Here is a 15,905-nt window from a genome sequence, read left to right as displayed (position 1 = left end):
ATGAAATTTCGAGGATAATCAGAATTATCTGTCGTTTGAGAGGGATATAAGTATAGTTATAAATTCTCATTTTTAGAATAATTTATTTACCCCATTTATCCAGATCTTGTTGTTTCGCTCACATTTTCTCAACTAAATTTGCTGTAATCCACTTAATGTCTCTACATTATTCTCGTGAACATTATCCACCCAACAGAAAAAATTACATTAGATGGTATAATTTTGCCGTTGAAATCGTAGTGTCTGTTTTCAAAGCATACACCACAAGGGGAGAGCCACGAGTTCTTTTCCTCTCGGAGGTCTGGTTAACACAGCATACGGATTCTGATCATCATCACTCGTCGGTCAATTAGACCACAATCAAAGCTCAGAGTCCAAACAAGCCAAAAGCAGAGGTTCTCTTCGACCCAAATCAAGTTTCCACTTTTGAGGGGGAAAAAAAGGGGGAGAGAGGTCATGCATCTCCTCTAATCTAACAAGAACATGAACTTTCTTGCTTTTTACCTAACCCATTTCGTTTTCGTTCTTTTTTCCAATTAGTCCTACAGTTTGAAAACTTCCACTTCAAGTTGGCTTTGCTTTCTCTAATAATATCCTTTGGAAGATGAGCTTGACATTACCCGTGTGTAGTTTACCAGACTGGCTTGTGAACTCTATTTTGGGGTTGGATGATGATGCTTATTTCCAAGATCAGCCACAACACCTAGACCATCGTCAACTTGTTGATCAAAGCATCATTAATCAAGAAAAAGATTGCGAAATCCCTCAGTCAATGGCGTGCTCTGAATCTTTGGCCTCTGAGCTTGCAAAACAGAGGCTGGAAATGGACTGGTTACTGCAGTTGGAGGTAATAATGCAAAAAACGGAGACATGGGTTTTCTCATTTGCATCAGATTATCCATGTTTCCGCGTATTTACACGGAATAGATCAGCGTCACGCTTCTTCATAAGCAGTACCATCATTTATTTCTAGTTTTCTTCTCTTGCAAATGAGGGGATATTGATGATGGAAATCCTTTGATCAGATTTTTTTTAATTTAATTTCCTTTAAATTTCTTGGTTTTTTCATCAAATGAATTTTGGTTATTGTGAAAATCACAGAATCAAAGGTTGAGGACACTTGTGCAAGAAAAGGGAAGGCAACAAGCAGTTCTGCTACAGAGATATGAATCCAAGATTGTGAACTTAATGCACCAAAAAGACAAGGACTTGGAAATTGCAAGAAACAGAACCATGGAGCTGCAAAATTTACTGATAAGGGCAGAGGTCGAGGCCCAAGAGTGGCAGAGAAAAGCAATGGACAATGAAGCTATGGTCATAGGCCTTAACAATAGGCTTGAGCTGGTCAGGGCCCTTGACGTAGAATCAGTTTGTGAATCTTCAAACGGGGAATGCAGAAACCGAGAAGATCAGGAGTTGAAAAAGTTAGCTTGTAAGCTGTGTAAAGCTCGAAGATTGTCCATTGTCTTTCTTCCTTGCAGGCATCTCTGCTCCTGCACAACTTGCGAATCACTTCTTGAGGTTTGTCCTACGTGCGAATCGGTAAAAGATAGCAGCATTGAAATCTTCCTCGACTAAAGCAGGAAAGTAGTGTACCAGCTTTCTTTGTTGAAGACACTTTTTTTGATGTTATTATGACGATCCCACCGGCTAGAAATGGTAGTTGTAGTACTAGTGATCTGTACGGGTTTTTGGCAGCCTTTTTTTTCGGGGATGGTATCTGTTTTGTTACAAAATTTTTAGCTGTCAGTCAATTTACTACTACTACTTTCAATTCTACATGCAGTGATCCATGTCCATGTCCATGTAGACATCGATATATGACGACGTGAGTACTTTCCTAAAGAATCTTTTGGGCTTGATTGAATTGTTGCATTTAGAAATTTTTGTAGAAAAATAGATTGAAATAATTTGATGCGTGTAAAGTGAAAAATTGATTAAAAAATATATTTACAGAAAAAAAATGTAACACTTGTCCGTGTAAAATTACAATCCAAAACAAAACCTTGACTTTCTTCTCTCGTGGAAATCTTGATTTTTTTAAAAAAATTGTTGCTTTCCCTATTCCCGATTTGGATTGTTTTTCTTGGAAACTTGATTAATAAGTGGGGTGAGTGCTTGTTCTAAGCAATGCAATGGGACAGCTCTGTGCTCTGAAGCCGTAAAAATCTTGTACTGGAAGATGGTTAGTACTGCTCCACTATGAACTGACGGGAAAAGATTTGAAAAGCACAATGATGATGACCACGCTTACCATGCGCGACGACTAACCTCAAATCCATCCAGGACAGTACAGCCTTCCACTTCCGGCCCTGCATTTGTCGAATCGGAAAAAGGTGACAAGTCGCCTAAACTTTCCAGGTGTAGCAACACTGAAGGCACGGAAAACTCTTACGGCTCCACTAAACGATCCTTGTGAAGGGTTATGGACGCAAGGCGAAGAGAGTGGCTAACTTACGGTAGCAACCATATTATACTACCCCTGCTCTCTAATCAGCAAATTAACTACAGTATTTATGAATGGGCTAATCTTAAGCATTCGTATTCCAAAAATCCATATGCATGTTGTGGCCTTCTTCGCAAAACCTATTGATGGCTGTTGACTTCTTGTGCCAGTATATTGGGGTGAATTATGTTAAAAAAGTACTTAAGTAGTGGAGTTTTTACTCAAAATACTTATTAGACTTCAACAACGGTAAGAAAACACACACACACCCGGATCTAAGGTAACTCCACCAGTTTACCCAAAAGGCAATTGCTGACTTCTGGGTAAACTCACGGACCTTAAATCCAAACACACGCACACCTCTCAAGTCGATGTGGGACAAGAATTTTATGGGGCAAGGGAACGAGGGAGGCTTAAGAGCCTTAACGAAGAACTCACCACACACTACACTCCTCGCCCCATAAAATACTTATTATGAGTGTATACTTATTAGACGCTTAATCATAATGTGTATACTTATATGAGTACTTTTTATATTTAACTAGTGGAAAAAGCACAACCTATGGGTGTGCAAATCAAGAAAAAATGAAGAAAAATCAATAAATGTAAGTTTTTCTTTTGGCAGAAAAAAGAAGTTATAACTTTTTTTGACAAACAAATAAAAGTTATTAGGTATGGAAGTTAGTAGAAGTTACTAATTAAGTAGTTATCCTTAGTAAATCTTTGAAAAATTAAAATATGACACAAAATTTTAACTCTAAATCCCCTCTCATTCTTTATACTAGTGATGGGAGCACACTCGATGCGTGTGTAACACTTTAAAGATCATAGTTAGTTCTTAACATTTTACTTAGCAAGTAAATGACAAAATTTCTGTATAAAAATCATAATTAGTTCTTAACATGCTTAACAGTTTACTTGGCAAGAACATAGCAAAATTTAAATATATAAAAACAATTGGAATAGTTGTGAACTTAGAAATAGAAAATCATTTCCATGATTTAAGAAATTTTGTGGTTGGTCTGTTTGCTTGACCTTTTCAAGGAAGAAACATTCATTAATCACTTCAGTTAGCAAAGAGATGACAAAATTTTGAGTATGCGAAAAAACTACCTTGACCTTAGATCTTGATTGAATCATCTCATGCCGAGGATGCCATCCACTGATTATGATCCTTAGAATTGTCCTATTTAGTTTTTTTGTGTGTTTTAGTTTTGTGTGCTATTAATTTGTTCCTACTCGTATTTTGGTGCTTGTGTCAATCACTCAAAGTTGGTTACAATATGAGTAGGGAAAGTTTGCAAGAGGGAAACGGTGGCTGGATTGAAGTAGTTATTTTGTCGCTAATTTTTGGATTGAATTAGTTATTTGTCACTAATTATTGGATGGAAGTAGTTATTTTGTATGCACTGTTTGAGTATCGGCGAAGCACTTATAGAGAGAGTAAATTTGAAAATACAAAAAGTCGAGCACTTATAGGGAAGGTAAACTTAGAAATACCAAAAATGACAGAAAAAGTTGATACCAAACTAACTACATAACTTTATTATTGTAGAGATATAGAAAGATAATGTGCAATTTTAAATTTCTAGAACATATTTATCTCTTCATTTAGTTCAAAATTTATAATAAAATTTTTAAAGTTAATTTTTTATATTTTGAAAGAATAATTGCTCTGAAAGCATCAATTTTGAACTTATGCCAAAGTACTTTATTGGTTAAAAGTTCTATTCCTGAATTTAAGAAATGATACTCACTAATTATGTTAAAAGTGCTTTTGCCTAAGCCAACACCTTAAGAAGTTTTTTTGGACATATTTAACACAACAACATATTAACTAGGATCTAGTCAATTGATAAATAGCTCACTGCTTGATGTTTACATTCCTCGACACAAACTTCGCCACAGTTTATGTATGTAAAAGCCATCCCTTAACATTAGTTTGGTGCGTCGCCTCCCAGGGCTAGAGCTGGTGGTAATAGCCTAGTTAGGTGAGTACCATCGCAAAAGTTCGAATCCTGGGTGCAACGGTCGGTGATGTTGGGCAGCCTCTCTCGACCCGCAAAGGAATAGTTGGGTCGATAACTACTCCATAGACACTAGATACCTCTGTGTTGACAAAAAAAAAATTAATACTCCCTCCGTCCCACTTTGATAGTCATGTTTTCCTTTTTCGTCTGTCCCAAATTATAGTCCACTTTCCAATTGAAGAATGTAGTTGTATTTAATTTTCCTAAAATACCCTTATTCAATGTAAGTTGTTGTTACTATAAACCTACCCCATTTAATGAGAGTTGATTCTTTTTTTACCATCAATTCAAGTTCCCATAAAGTTATATTCTAATTAATGTGAGGGTATTTTATAAAAATAACTATCTAAATTGATTGTTCCAACAAAGTTAACTATTTTTTTTAAACTGTGTGAAAAAAAGAACAGGACTATCAAAGTGGGACGGAGGGAGTAACATTAGTTTAGTGCAATCCTCAGATGGGTTTGTTCTACTGCTGCTTAACGAGTCTTTCCATGAAAGCTAGTAGAAACGTTTAAATATCAAAGTTTAGATTTATTAAGGTGTATTTTAATTATAATTCGGTATGCGACTTAATTTCCAAACATCCCAATAAACAAACCATAAATCTTTGGGTTTTTGGGTTTTGCATCACGTGTTCCCCTGAACTAACATGTGCTAAACTAAACTCAAAGTAGATGTACTATTTCATGAAATCTGATGCAAACCAGAAAGCACCTATTAGTTCGTATATGTTAAAAAAAAAAAAGAATTCCATCCTGCAAATACGTTTGTATATGCGATTATTTAGAAAATTTGTATTTACCTATATTAAAAATACAGTTTTGGGTTAATGCCTAAATGATAGTAAACACCTTTTGTTTAGTTCTAAAATTATTTTAGCCTCTAACGTTTAATTTTGAGCATTTTGTCCTCTTCCATCAGTCAAAATTATATTTGACCATTACAAATTACTATTGTTTCAAAATTGCCCCTATTTCTACCAACTACAGCTTCAGCCAAAATTATCCTTGATCTAATAATACTCTTCTCTTTATAAATAATAAAGACCCTACTTTCTCTGTTTTTTTTTTTTAAGAAAAAACCCAACTCCTCCTATATGTAGGTTTGTATGTCTTTTTTTTTTGACAAATTAGTGGCTAAATACTAAAAAACAAAAAAGTCCCATATTTGGGTTAGATCAAATTTTTGTACTATTATTTTAGTGTTACTTATTGAAAATTCTTTTGCATAAAAAATACTTGATTTGTTTTTTACATACTGGTAAAAGCATGTAGTTAATTTTTTCAAGTAGTTTATTCAATCGTGAACACATTGGAAACAGGAACAAAGAACACATTAGAGAGGTCTTGGATACATGCTTTTTTTCGTGTGTTTTTCATTTGCTATATATACATATATGCATGCGTGCATGTGTACATAATCCCAAGTCTAAAAAAACCCTTATTGCACGCTTCTTGATGTTAGGATGAAGCCAAAAGGGGCAAATTCGAAATGTTAGTAATTTATAGGGATACTTTCAGAAACTTCTCCTGAGGTTTTTAACACTTTCACTGACCTCTCTTGAGGTTTTAAAATTACACTAATCTCTCTTAACTTAAGTTTTTTGTAACAGAATCAATCCAATTTAGAAAAAAAAGTACAATTAAAAAAGCATTTTAAGGAGTGAGATGATAATTTTCTTTCATATATGTCCTTTTCTAATTGCCCTCAAGTTGTATTAGTAAAGAAAAAAATAATTAATAAAAGTCAGGGGTTATATTGAAAATTTGAAAAGATGCAGCAACTATAATGTGAAGTAATAACAGTCTTTGCACATAGTTAGTGCAAACTGTAATGGCTATATTTTTTGTCATTTGTAACTAAATATAAAAGACACAACCAACTCTACAAAACCATTAAATCATTAGTATGAGCATCTCAATTTGGGTAAAAAATAAATCTTTTTATTGTAGTTGGCAAGGTGAAAGTAAAAGTAGGTGCAGGAAACACAAGTCTTAATCAACAAATCAGTAACAAAAGGCATGAATAGTTTGTATCGACACAAGATTCAACAAAATAAATCAGTCAAAAAATTATTATATTTCTCTCACTGATAAGCTTTATCTATACAGATTATATAAGACTGTATGTCATAATCATTGTCAATTAATATCAATCACAAAAATGGCGTCATCTTAGGATAGCAATTGATGCAATTTTTTGATTGTAATTATGGTTGCTAATTTGAGATGAAATAATCATTATTTTGGTTTAATTAGTTAATCTTATTTATTTAGTGCCCTAACCTTTTTTGTCAAATATCTACTTGTAATAATGCATAATATATTAGGGCAAAGTAGTACTTTCATTGTATCTTATGTAAGTAATGCAGCCCAAATCTTTGATAATGGAGGTTAGTATAATTTATAAAACATCTGGAGAGGTGATTGACTGATTTATAATAACCCAATATAACTTTTGACTTGACTGATGGAAGTGGGGTAAAGTGCTCAAAATTAGATGGTAAGGGACAAAATGGTTTTTTGAGAACAAACATTAAGGGGGTTTACTGCCATGTATGATGTATTCTACATCCTTAATCATTTTTTTTTTGCATATGTGATTATTTAGAATTTTTTTACTTGTATCATAAATCTATTCTTAATTATTATATTATTTTCTCAATTCTCATTTTATTTTATATACACAAATTCATGAAAAAAGGTGTCATAGTAATTAATCTAAAAAATTTTGCAATTAACCTTCTATCTCAACATGCTTCAACGACTTCGAAGTCGTGGTTGAAGAATTGCACCTTTGGATTTCTATGGACAACAACCTTTTCCCCTCATTTGGCATGCGAGAATGCTCACAATGAAAAGCTCTTTCCACCTTAAATGCATTTTCACCTAGAATGGTGAGGAAAAAATTTATTGTTCCAAGACTCGGTAGACAAAGTCAGATCGGAATGTTTATTCATTTTCTAATATTTGATATAGTCAATATTTAGATGTCAGAATGAAATATATTAAATAAAAATTTGATTTAATTGCCCTGAATTAGTTTATAAGATGTAATATGTCTTATTGTTTCTTGTTTTATTTGTTCTCTATTATTTGTTTATTTATGTGAAATTTTGTTATTTTTATTTTAAAAATAAATTGAGAATTCATATCAAAATGTGTTTACGTAATTTTTTTTTAAAGAAAACTGCTGCAGTCCGAACGATGCCTAAACTCATATTCGACTCCCTTGAGGAGGGAAAAGAAAAGAAAAGAAAAGAAATTCCCTCAATCATTTGAGTTGGTCTTCTTCTCATCAGTCTGATCACCGACATCGGCCAGCCCAACGGGGCCTCCTTCCCCTCTGCCGCCGTCTGATCTCAGCTCAATTTTAGCATTTTAGCTACAGCCATTCAAGAAAATTATGCAACAAGGCGATTTTAGCTCCTACTATCAGTATCCACAAAACCCAAACCCGAATCCGAATCCAATACCAGCTCCACTTCCTCCCACCCATCAAGCAACTCCTTCACCGCCGCCCTACGCCTCTGCGCCGCCCTTCTCGGCCAATTACGGCCCTGCCTCGGATTACCTTAGCTCTTATCCTGGCTCTTCTTATCCTTCATATCCCCAAAATCCCAATCCTGCCCCCACTGCCCCTTCCTTCAATACTCCGCCTCCTCCTGCTCCACCTCAGCAAGCTCAACCTTCTTCTCCATTTCCCCAATTCGAAACGCATGGGCCCTACCCACAGGCCCCTCCTCACCAATCAAAACCGCCACCACCTCCACAGCCCTATTTCTCAACCTACGACCACCACCAGCAGCCTCCACCACCACAGCCCAGTTACTCTTCTGCTCCTAGCCCTAATTCCATTTCCAAGTCAGCCTATTCTTCAGCCTACCCATCTCAATTCAACCAACTAAGCTCCTCTGTTCCACCTGTTTATGATAGCCCATATGATCATAATGTGACATTTGATCAACCAGGCAGCTATTTTGAGGGTTTTCCGGCCAGATATGGAGGTTCTGGTCGGGAAAGATCGGATTTTGGATCAAATTTTTATGGGAAATTAGGCGACGGCGGTGGGTATGGCATAGATGACTATGGTGACGGGGTCTATGCATACCAAGGGAGTAAGGTGGAGCCTTATGGGGCTCGAGGCACGGCTCCAAAGTCGTCGACTTGGTCTGGTTTTGATGATTTTGGGAGGCCAATTGGGTATTCTTCAGAGAAGGAGAGGCCTTCTGTTGCTTCAAGTATGAAGATAGTGAGGGCTGTGCCAAAGGCGGATACCCAGCAGGATGTGAAGAGCGGGGTGCAGAAGTTTAGAGTTAAGCTATTGGCTGAAAGTGGCGGCCAGAGCACCATGGATGTTCTTTGCCAGGTTCCTATTTGTTTTCTTCTCATATTTATCCGATGTTTGTGTTTCTTGTTAGTTGTATTTAAATTTTTGTGCTTGTAGTCCCAACAACCCCCCCCCCCCCTTTTTCTCTCTTCTCCTCTCCCTCCCTCTTTTCCCCTTTTTCTTTCCACTTTGGTAATTGTACTCACACGGGGGCTCAAACTTGAGACATCGCAGCCCTGAAGAGGGCTCCAATACCGTTGAGCTAAAGCTTATTGTTAATATTAGAGTAGCTATAATTATACTAGTTGTTTCAACTTCTATCTCAAGCATGGTATATCTTTCAACTTAAGAATGTGACGTGAGGATTGCCTGGCTACAAGATATTACTTTTACCTAAACCCCTGTTGCTATAGCAAAGTGGTATTTCAGATTTTTTTTTTTGAGAAATTGAACTGCATTGATTTGTTTTGCTTAAGCACTGTTTTCAATTGCCCAAGGCAGAATTTGGACGGCGTGCATTTTGGTATCTGTATGTTGCTTCTAGTATGCCAAGATATCTTTCAACGGAAAAAAGAAAAGGTTTCCAGATTATGACGCTCTTTAGCTTGTTTATGCTCAATGTATAGCAATGCTTCTTGCAAATCAGGTTCCAAATTTTTCCCACTTTCTTAATATTAAGGTCAACTCCACTTACAATAACCATTTTTATACAGTCTAGTGAATATATATTGTGTTTGTCGGTTGAAATTTGGTTTGGCAATTTGTAACAATTCTCTTCCTTGTTGTTTCTCCTAGTTTACCTTCATATGGAATCTGTCTTTCAGATTGGCTTGGATGGGATTCGCATGCTTGACCCAAGCACCAGTCGGACACTGAGAATATATCCCCTTGACACAATAACTAGATGTGAAGTATGCACTTATCCTTTTTTTTTGGGGTGTTGTGTTGTTCCTAGGGGGACTGTGAATAATTAGAAACTCAATACTTGACTCTACATAATTGACTACATATAATAAAAGGATTATACACTGTCACAGTTTTTGGTGAGATGATCGGATCGTACTTATGTAAACTAACGAAGTCCTATGGGTCAAACAAATGAATGATACCATGTCACAGTTATGGGTGAACTGATTGAATCCTACTTAAGTATGTAAACTAACAAGTATCCATATTCACATGCTTTTCTTTTCTACTTTTTGTTTCCAGGAAAAAGATTTAGTAAATCAGACTCAGGCAAACATGAATCTGAGGTTCCTTCTTGGTTAAAATTATACGATCTGCTGCTGCCAATGATTTTTGGAATTTGTTTTTCAGACTCGTTTATGCTACTTCAAAAAAAGAGGTGTCTTTAAGTTAGATTTTTTTCTCTCTCTCTGGACCCTGGATTGAACTGATGTAGAGAAGGGCAGTTGGTAGTATACGGATATTGATCATTCTTACTTGTGGAACATAAAGTCATGACAAGTTCTTATTGTCACAATCTTTTCGTGCATATATTATAACGTTTACATTTAAGACTTGGTCCATATGGCTTGTAAGCAGTTGTAATGAAATTAACCATGTTTGATTCTGGTGCGTCAATATCTTGAATGCTTTTTGGGGTATGATATGAATCTTATATGCTCTTGCCTTTATTTCTAGAAAATTGAGACAAAATGTTTTTGAATTTCTGAAATTTGTACCCACTTATATAAGGTGATATTTTTCCCTCCTCCATTTTCCCACTTTTGGTTTTGAACTTTGAAGGCCAGAAAACAATGTTCTGATCTGAACAAGTTTTTTTAGTTATAAGCTGTAAACTGGTGAAGTAAAAATTCTACTTTGAGTAGATATGAATTTAGATTTTTGAGACGTCATGAATAATAAATGGTGACATATGTCATTGTCCTACATGGTACTGACAGTTTTAGTTTATAGCACTATATCATGGATGTGTATTCCATGACATTCTGGTAGATTTCCTCCTTGTATGGATGTTGGGTTGCCTGTGTATTTGCTTATACTGTCATTTTTCTCTACAAAGGTAACATCACCATCAACCTTTTCCTTTTGGTCGAAAAGTTCTGTTGACATTGAACCAAGGCGCATTAGGTTGCAGTCAAGTAGTTATACAACAAATACTCTTTTGGACACAGTGACTGCCGCAACTGTACAGGTCAGAATTAGTTGCGTTATTTTATCTCTCTTGATACAGCATGTGATACTCGCATATTTGCTGCTATGTTGTTTGACCGAAGTTATGTTTATCAACTCTTGGCCTTTCTTATTTGGAGTTTTGACACTGATAGTAACAGTAAGTAATGCAGCTGCATCTATCCAATGCAAGCCTACTCTTCTGCTTGCTTGCACTTAAAAATTCACAAGGGATTCTTGAGTTATTTTTCCTTTTCTTTCATTTTGTTTTGATGATGGAGATTTTATTTATTATTATTATTATTATTATTTTTTAAGGGGAGAAGGGTTATATCTCAGTGTCAGTGGTAATATCTGTTGACTGGATATTTCAATTTTGTGCTGAAGATCTTCTGCATCCAGAGACCATACGACTGAAGTCAATGCTATTTTGAAAAAAATTAAGGAGTTAAAAGTGAAATTTAAAACATAAAATTGTCCTCAAGAGTGGTGTTTTTTTCCTCTGTTGTTCCTCCTCTGAAATTCACATTTGGCTTTGGTGCACACTGGTATATAACACCAAGAGATCATAGGCATAACCCTTTGGATCTGAATATCATTGCTAGAAATCTTTCCACTTCAGCAATCAAATATCTATCGTAGACAGCACAATCATCAAGCTAAGGTGATACCCTCTTCCTCTGACACACAGCATGTAGCCACCTTCAACCACCTTTCTTCTACTGAGGGGCAGTCCTCAAAAAGCAGGGTTGTTCTGGGAATAAATTCTGAAGATAGTGAAGTTGGCAATAAAGGAGTAGAATGACCCAGTTAGCCTCAAAGTTTTATTAGGTGCCATGGTGCTTTTAGTCAAATAGAAAGGGGAGTAATGCTAACATGCTATTTTAGATAGCAAAATGCTATGCATAACAAATATTATTACTTGTATGTCAAATTCTGTCATGTGCTCATCATCATTTTCTGCTATTATTTAATTGGATCCAGTGGCTTAACCGCTTAAGTGACATGAAAAAGATTTCATGGTTGGATTCTTTACTTGAATACTTGGGGTTGAGATAATAGTCATTTATGCCTTTAATTTGGATGGTTGGTTTATAAGAACTTGTGCAATAAATATTAATTGCGTACTCTCTTTTCCTTTTTTTCCTTTTCCTCATTAAAAGTACCAGAAGCTCTGATTTCTCTTGTTACTTTGGTAAGTTTATGTTGGCGTTCATTCATCACATCTTACTTCACATTAGGCTCACACATATTACAAGACCTTACTCTCATGCATGTCCAAAGTATATTTGAGGTTGACACAAGCATTTTGTTCTTCTAATTGGAGTTCCATCTATAAGTATGGTCAAATGGTTATCTCCATGCCTTTTATCTTTCTCTCATATTTTTTTATCCTCTTGCTTCACTTTGTTGGTCTTTTTCTAGATTGTTTTACAGAACTGGGTAGAATGTTTGTTTACTTGTTTGCGATGCAGTTCAAGGAGATGGGAGGAAGAAGTAGACCTGCAGAATCTTCTAAGATTACGGAACAGCCCACTGACAAGAAAAAAGGTCTTGCTGATTGGATGGCTTTCATGAAGCCTGTCAATGAGGAAAAAGACCATTGGGTAATGTGGATCCATGTCGTCTCTTGTGTAAAAACCTTCTTTTATCTTCCTGATTTATTTGAAGTCCTATTATGGGCCCGTGATAGTTGAATAAATTGAAAATATCTCTATCTGAGTTTCTTTACCTTCATCCTTTTTTTTTTTTGGTGACTTGAACTTGAAATTTTGATGTTCCCGAAAATAACTGTTTGTTACATTGTTTTCAGGGATTGTTTTTCTGGTTTGCTTGTTTGGCATATTCTTTCTTGAGGCAAGGATATCTAACCACTAATAATGATGATATTCATCAGAAATTTAGTGAGTTATTTTAATTGCATAATGCATGAGTAGAAACCTGTGCTTCTTGCCCCAAGCGTTTGGTGCTAATACTTCTGTCTTTTCCTGATATTACCTTTGAATGCAAACTATTCCTTATTCTTTTGGAAGCTCTCTAATCAATTCAGTTATGTCTACTTGTTTGTCTGTCTGTTTGGTGAAAATTCCATAAGAGTCACTCTCATCTAGGCTTATTTTGTTTGTGTGTGGTGACGGGGGGAGGGAGAAAGAGGGAGAGATATATCTGCAGCTGTTATTTTTGGGGGACTATTGCCTCATCTCTTGTACAAAATAGGAAATGCATCCAGTGAAGCTCAGATTGCTTGTGTCATTATTGTTTTATTGCTTCTTTATCTTTGTACCGTATCATCTAATTAAGTATCTTACTGTAACTTTGCATTGATTTTCTGATTAAGCTGACCATTTTGAAGAGATTTTGATAACACTGGAAATTTGTATGGGAAAAGTGGTCGAAAGTTGTTTTAGTGGTATGGCACTATAACCATTTCTTGTCTGCTTTGTGTATCACTCGGATATTTCGGTCATTTGGAATGGTGCTATTGATGTCATTTTCATGATGTTTCACAGTTTCTTTTATTAAAATGTAGATTCCCGATGAGGCGGCCTCCAAATGCACAGCTTGTGGGACGGACTTTAATGCCTTTGTGCGCAAGGTATGTTTTGTCACCTTAATACAGTGATTTTCTCAATTGGACTTGTAATCTTTTGATCTTAAAATCCTTCATAATATTTTTCCTTGTTTGCTTTGAGAATTTATCCTTTTCTTTTTTTTGCCCCAGCATCACTGCAGAAATTGTGGAGATATTTTCTGTGACAAGTGCACGCATGGAAGGATAGCACTTACCGCTGATCAGAATGCTCCAGTTGTCAGGGTTTGTGATCGTTGCATGGTAAAACACCATTCTCCACTTCCAGCTCTTGTAGTTTGTTCCCTCCCAAAGTTTGAGAACAGTGAACATGTTTTTTAGCTAGAACTTTGAAACTTTTGAGAGTTCTGTTTTGATTTGTGTTGAGTGAAAATGATATCATGAACTTGGTCATCCTTTGTCTGAATGAATTGGTGCATTTGTTCATGGCCTGTGAAATTGCGTCTGATTAGATGCCTTCGTGTTTGTTAAATATGTCCTTTGGTGTTTTCCTCTTCACAGGTCGAAGTTTCCCATAGATTGACTAACGCCAAGGAAGCCTCCAGCAGATCAACTGCATTGCACAGTCACGAGGATCTTGCAAAGAAGCTTCAGGTGACACAAAACAGTTCTTTCTAGTCAAATATCAACAATTTAGCACACTGGTCATTTTAGGATCTTTTATGGTTTCAAGGCCCTGAGTGTGAAAGGCCATTCATGATTTGTTTTGACTTCTATGGTAATTGTGTTTCTAGTGCCCTGTTTTTCATAGTTACTGATGACTTTCATGTGATAGCTAAAAGTGCAATTAAGGTTGTTCCTTGATGATAATGATCATCAGTTCTATAAGGAGAACCAGCTGCACAAGGACATCATGTCCTTGCAATAGGAGCCTTACATAGTGCAATTGCCCTTCTAGTTTTGATGATTTGCAATCAGATTTTAGAACTTGTCTATATGGATATGTTTCAGGACTTCCTCATGGTAGTTCCCAACCCGAGCCATTCCATATCTTATTGAACTCAAATTTCATGTCTTATGAGGATATTCAAAAATTCAGAAAATTTAATTCGAAGCACTTACAAAAAATTTATACTCTCGGTAATGGATGATTGGGTGAAGTAGAGATTCCTTATATCATGTTCACATATTACACGTGTTGGTCATAACATTTCAAGATTTCTGGTATTATTCCAGTTTAACTGCAGGCAATGTCATCAGGCTTGAGAATAAAAAATGCATAGTTTTTATACATTTGCACCAGCTTTCTTCATTTGATAATTCTGGGGGATATTTTATGCTCTTGTGTTGCAATTTGGTATGTGAAGCCATAAGATGATGTGTACCTGAATTCATGTCTTCTGATATAGCAACATAGGATAGAAAGTCAATGTCTGTAAGAGTAAAAATTTGGCTATATGTGGACTCCTGATGTTGGTAAACTGTACAGGAGGAGATGGAGAGAAACCGCAAGGCATCATCAGGTAGACTAATCTATCCATGGACTTCAGCCATGTTTTCTTGCAGTGATGTGATCGTTTGAGAAGTAGCCCTTTTTATATTGTTGCTTCCACAGGTTCAAGGTCAGATGGCTCTGGAAAGCGGATGAAAGAGGTTGCATGCCCTACTTGCACAGTTCATTTGCAGGTTTTTATCATGTCTTGTTACTCTCCACATTTCAACTTTTTCTCCAGTGCCTAGCATTGATATAATCTATGCTTATCTAATGGTCGATGATAAAGGTTCAAGTTCCCAGCTCTGGATCAGAGACCATAGAGTGTGGTGTTTGCCAGCATCCATTTCTTGTCAGTGCTCACTGATGCTATGGTTAGCTTGCTGAGACTTTACTTTGACTTTTGACAGTTTGTATTAATTGAAGAGGTTGATCTTCATGATTCAGATAATCTTTTTCTTTTTTCCCGGTTTATCTGCCGTCTGCTTGATATCAAGGAGTGGCCTCTCTGTGTCTGTATGTGAAAATTCTGTGTGTATCTGGGCTGCTTTATGCTGAGAAGTTGCATTGACCTTGTAAATCTTAATTGTTTTTTGGGAAGTGCCCTGTTCATTGTAAGTTTGTGATGGTGTAAATTTTCCTTCGTTATTGAGATTACCTTGAGGTTGAATTAGACTTTTCCCTTCTTCTCCAAGTTTTGATTCTTGTCACGACCCATCATGACCAATGCTGGCGATTGTTTGGCTGTTGCAATATCATTCAACTGAGTCGCTCCTGGTGCACTGTTGTGAGTTAAAATTCTTGAATTTTTTTTTTTAAAAATCTGGGAATCGATAAAGAATTAAAGATTCAATGTGATCGATATTATGTCTAATCAGGCGCTTTTCATGGATGTCATATTTCTTTCCCCAATTTTATGTCTGTGGCTCAAAATTATTA

The 15,905-nt window shown here is 36.0% G+C and overlaps 2 protein-coding genes across 3 annotated transcripts; both read left to right on the top strand.

Moving 5' to 3' along the window:
* Nucleotides 1-362: 362 nt before the first annotated feature.
* Nucleotides 363-1,794, top strand: LOC113750135 (BOI-related E3 ubiquitin-protein ligase 1-like). Its single transcript, XM_027294077.1, has 2 exons — nucleotides 363-847; nucleotides 1,102-1,794. Exons 1-2 carry the CDS (start codon nucleotides 605-607, stop codon nucleotides 1,576-1,578), a joined length of 720 nt encoding a protein of 239 aa, XP_027149878.1. The 5' UTR covers nucleotides 363-604; the 3' UTR covers nucleotides 1,579-1,794.
* Nucleotides 1,795-7,709: 5,915 nt separating this feature from the next.
* Nucleotides 7,710-15,645, top strand: LOC113748973 (protein FREE1). 2 transcript variants are annotated; one of them, XM_027292585.1, is made up of 10 exons: nucleotides 7,710-8,847; nucleotides 9,633-9,719; nucleotides 10,835-10,966; nucleotides 12,420-12,551; nucleotides 13,475-13,540; nucleotides 13,667-13,777; nucleotides 14,036-14,128; nucleotides 14,964-14,997; nucleotides 15,090-15,160; nucleotides 15,256-15,645. In XM_027292585.1, the coding sequence occupies exons 1-10, from the start codon at nucleotides 7,885-7,887 to the stop codon at nucleotides 15,331-15,333; spliced, it is 1,767 nt and encodes a 588-aa protein (XP_027148386.1). In that variant the 5' UTR covers nucleotides 7,710-7,884; the 3' UTR covers nucleotides 15,334-15,645. The 2 variants fall into 2 exon arrangements, 1 of the variants encoding a protein (XP_027148386.1); XR_003464486.1 differs by lacking the exons at nucleotides 14,036-14,128; nucleotides 14,964-14,997; nucleotides 15,090-15,160; nucleotides 15,256-15,645 and adding exons at nucleotides 12,758-12,848; nucleotides 13,283-13,354 and having other exon boundaries at nucleotides 13,667-13,699.
* The last annotated feature ends 260 nt before the right edge of the window (nucleotides 15,646-15,905 follow it).

Source organism: Coffea eugenioides, chromosome 10 (assembly GCF_003713205.1).
Source record: "Coffea eugenioides isolate CCC68of chromosome 10, Ceug_1.0, whole genome shotgun sequence".
Taxonomy (NCBI): Eukaryota; Viridiplantae; Streptophyta; class Magnoliopsida; order Gentianales; family Rubiaceae; genus Coffea; species Coffea eugenioides.
This window is presented reverse-complemented; position numbering and strand designations above follow the sequence as displayed.

Bases quoted from the DNA above. Each gene is read 5' to 3' on its own strand.
- LOC113750135 (XM_027294077.1), top strand. From the start codon at position 605: ATGAGCTTGACATTACCCGTGTGTAGTTTACCAGACTGGCTTGTGAAC. The intron at 848-1,101 runs GTAATAATGCAA...TGAAAATCACAG, and splicing joins ACTGGTTACTGCAGTTGGAG to AATCAAAGGTTGAGGACACT.
- LOC113748973 (XM_027292585.1), top strand. From the start codon at position 7,885: ATGCAACAAGGCGATTTTAGCTCCTACTATCAGTATCCACAAAACCCA. The intron at 9,720-10,834 runs GTATGCACTTAT...TTCTCTACAAAG, and splicing joins ACACAATAACTAGATGTGAA to GTAACATCACCATCAACCTT. The intron at 12,552-13,474 runs GTAATGTGGATC...ATTAAAATGTAG, and splicing joins ATGAGGAAAAAGACCATTGG to ATTCCCGATGAGGCGGCCTC.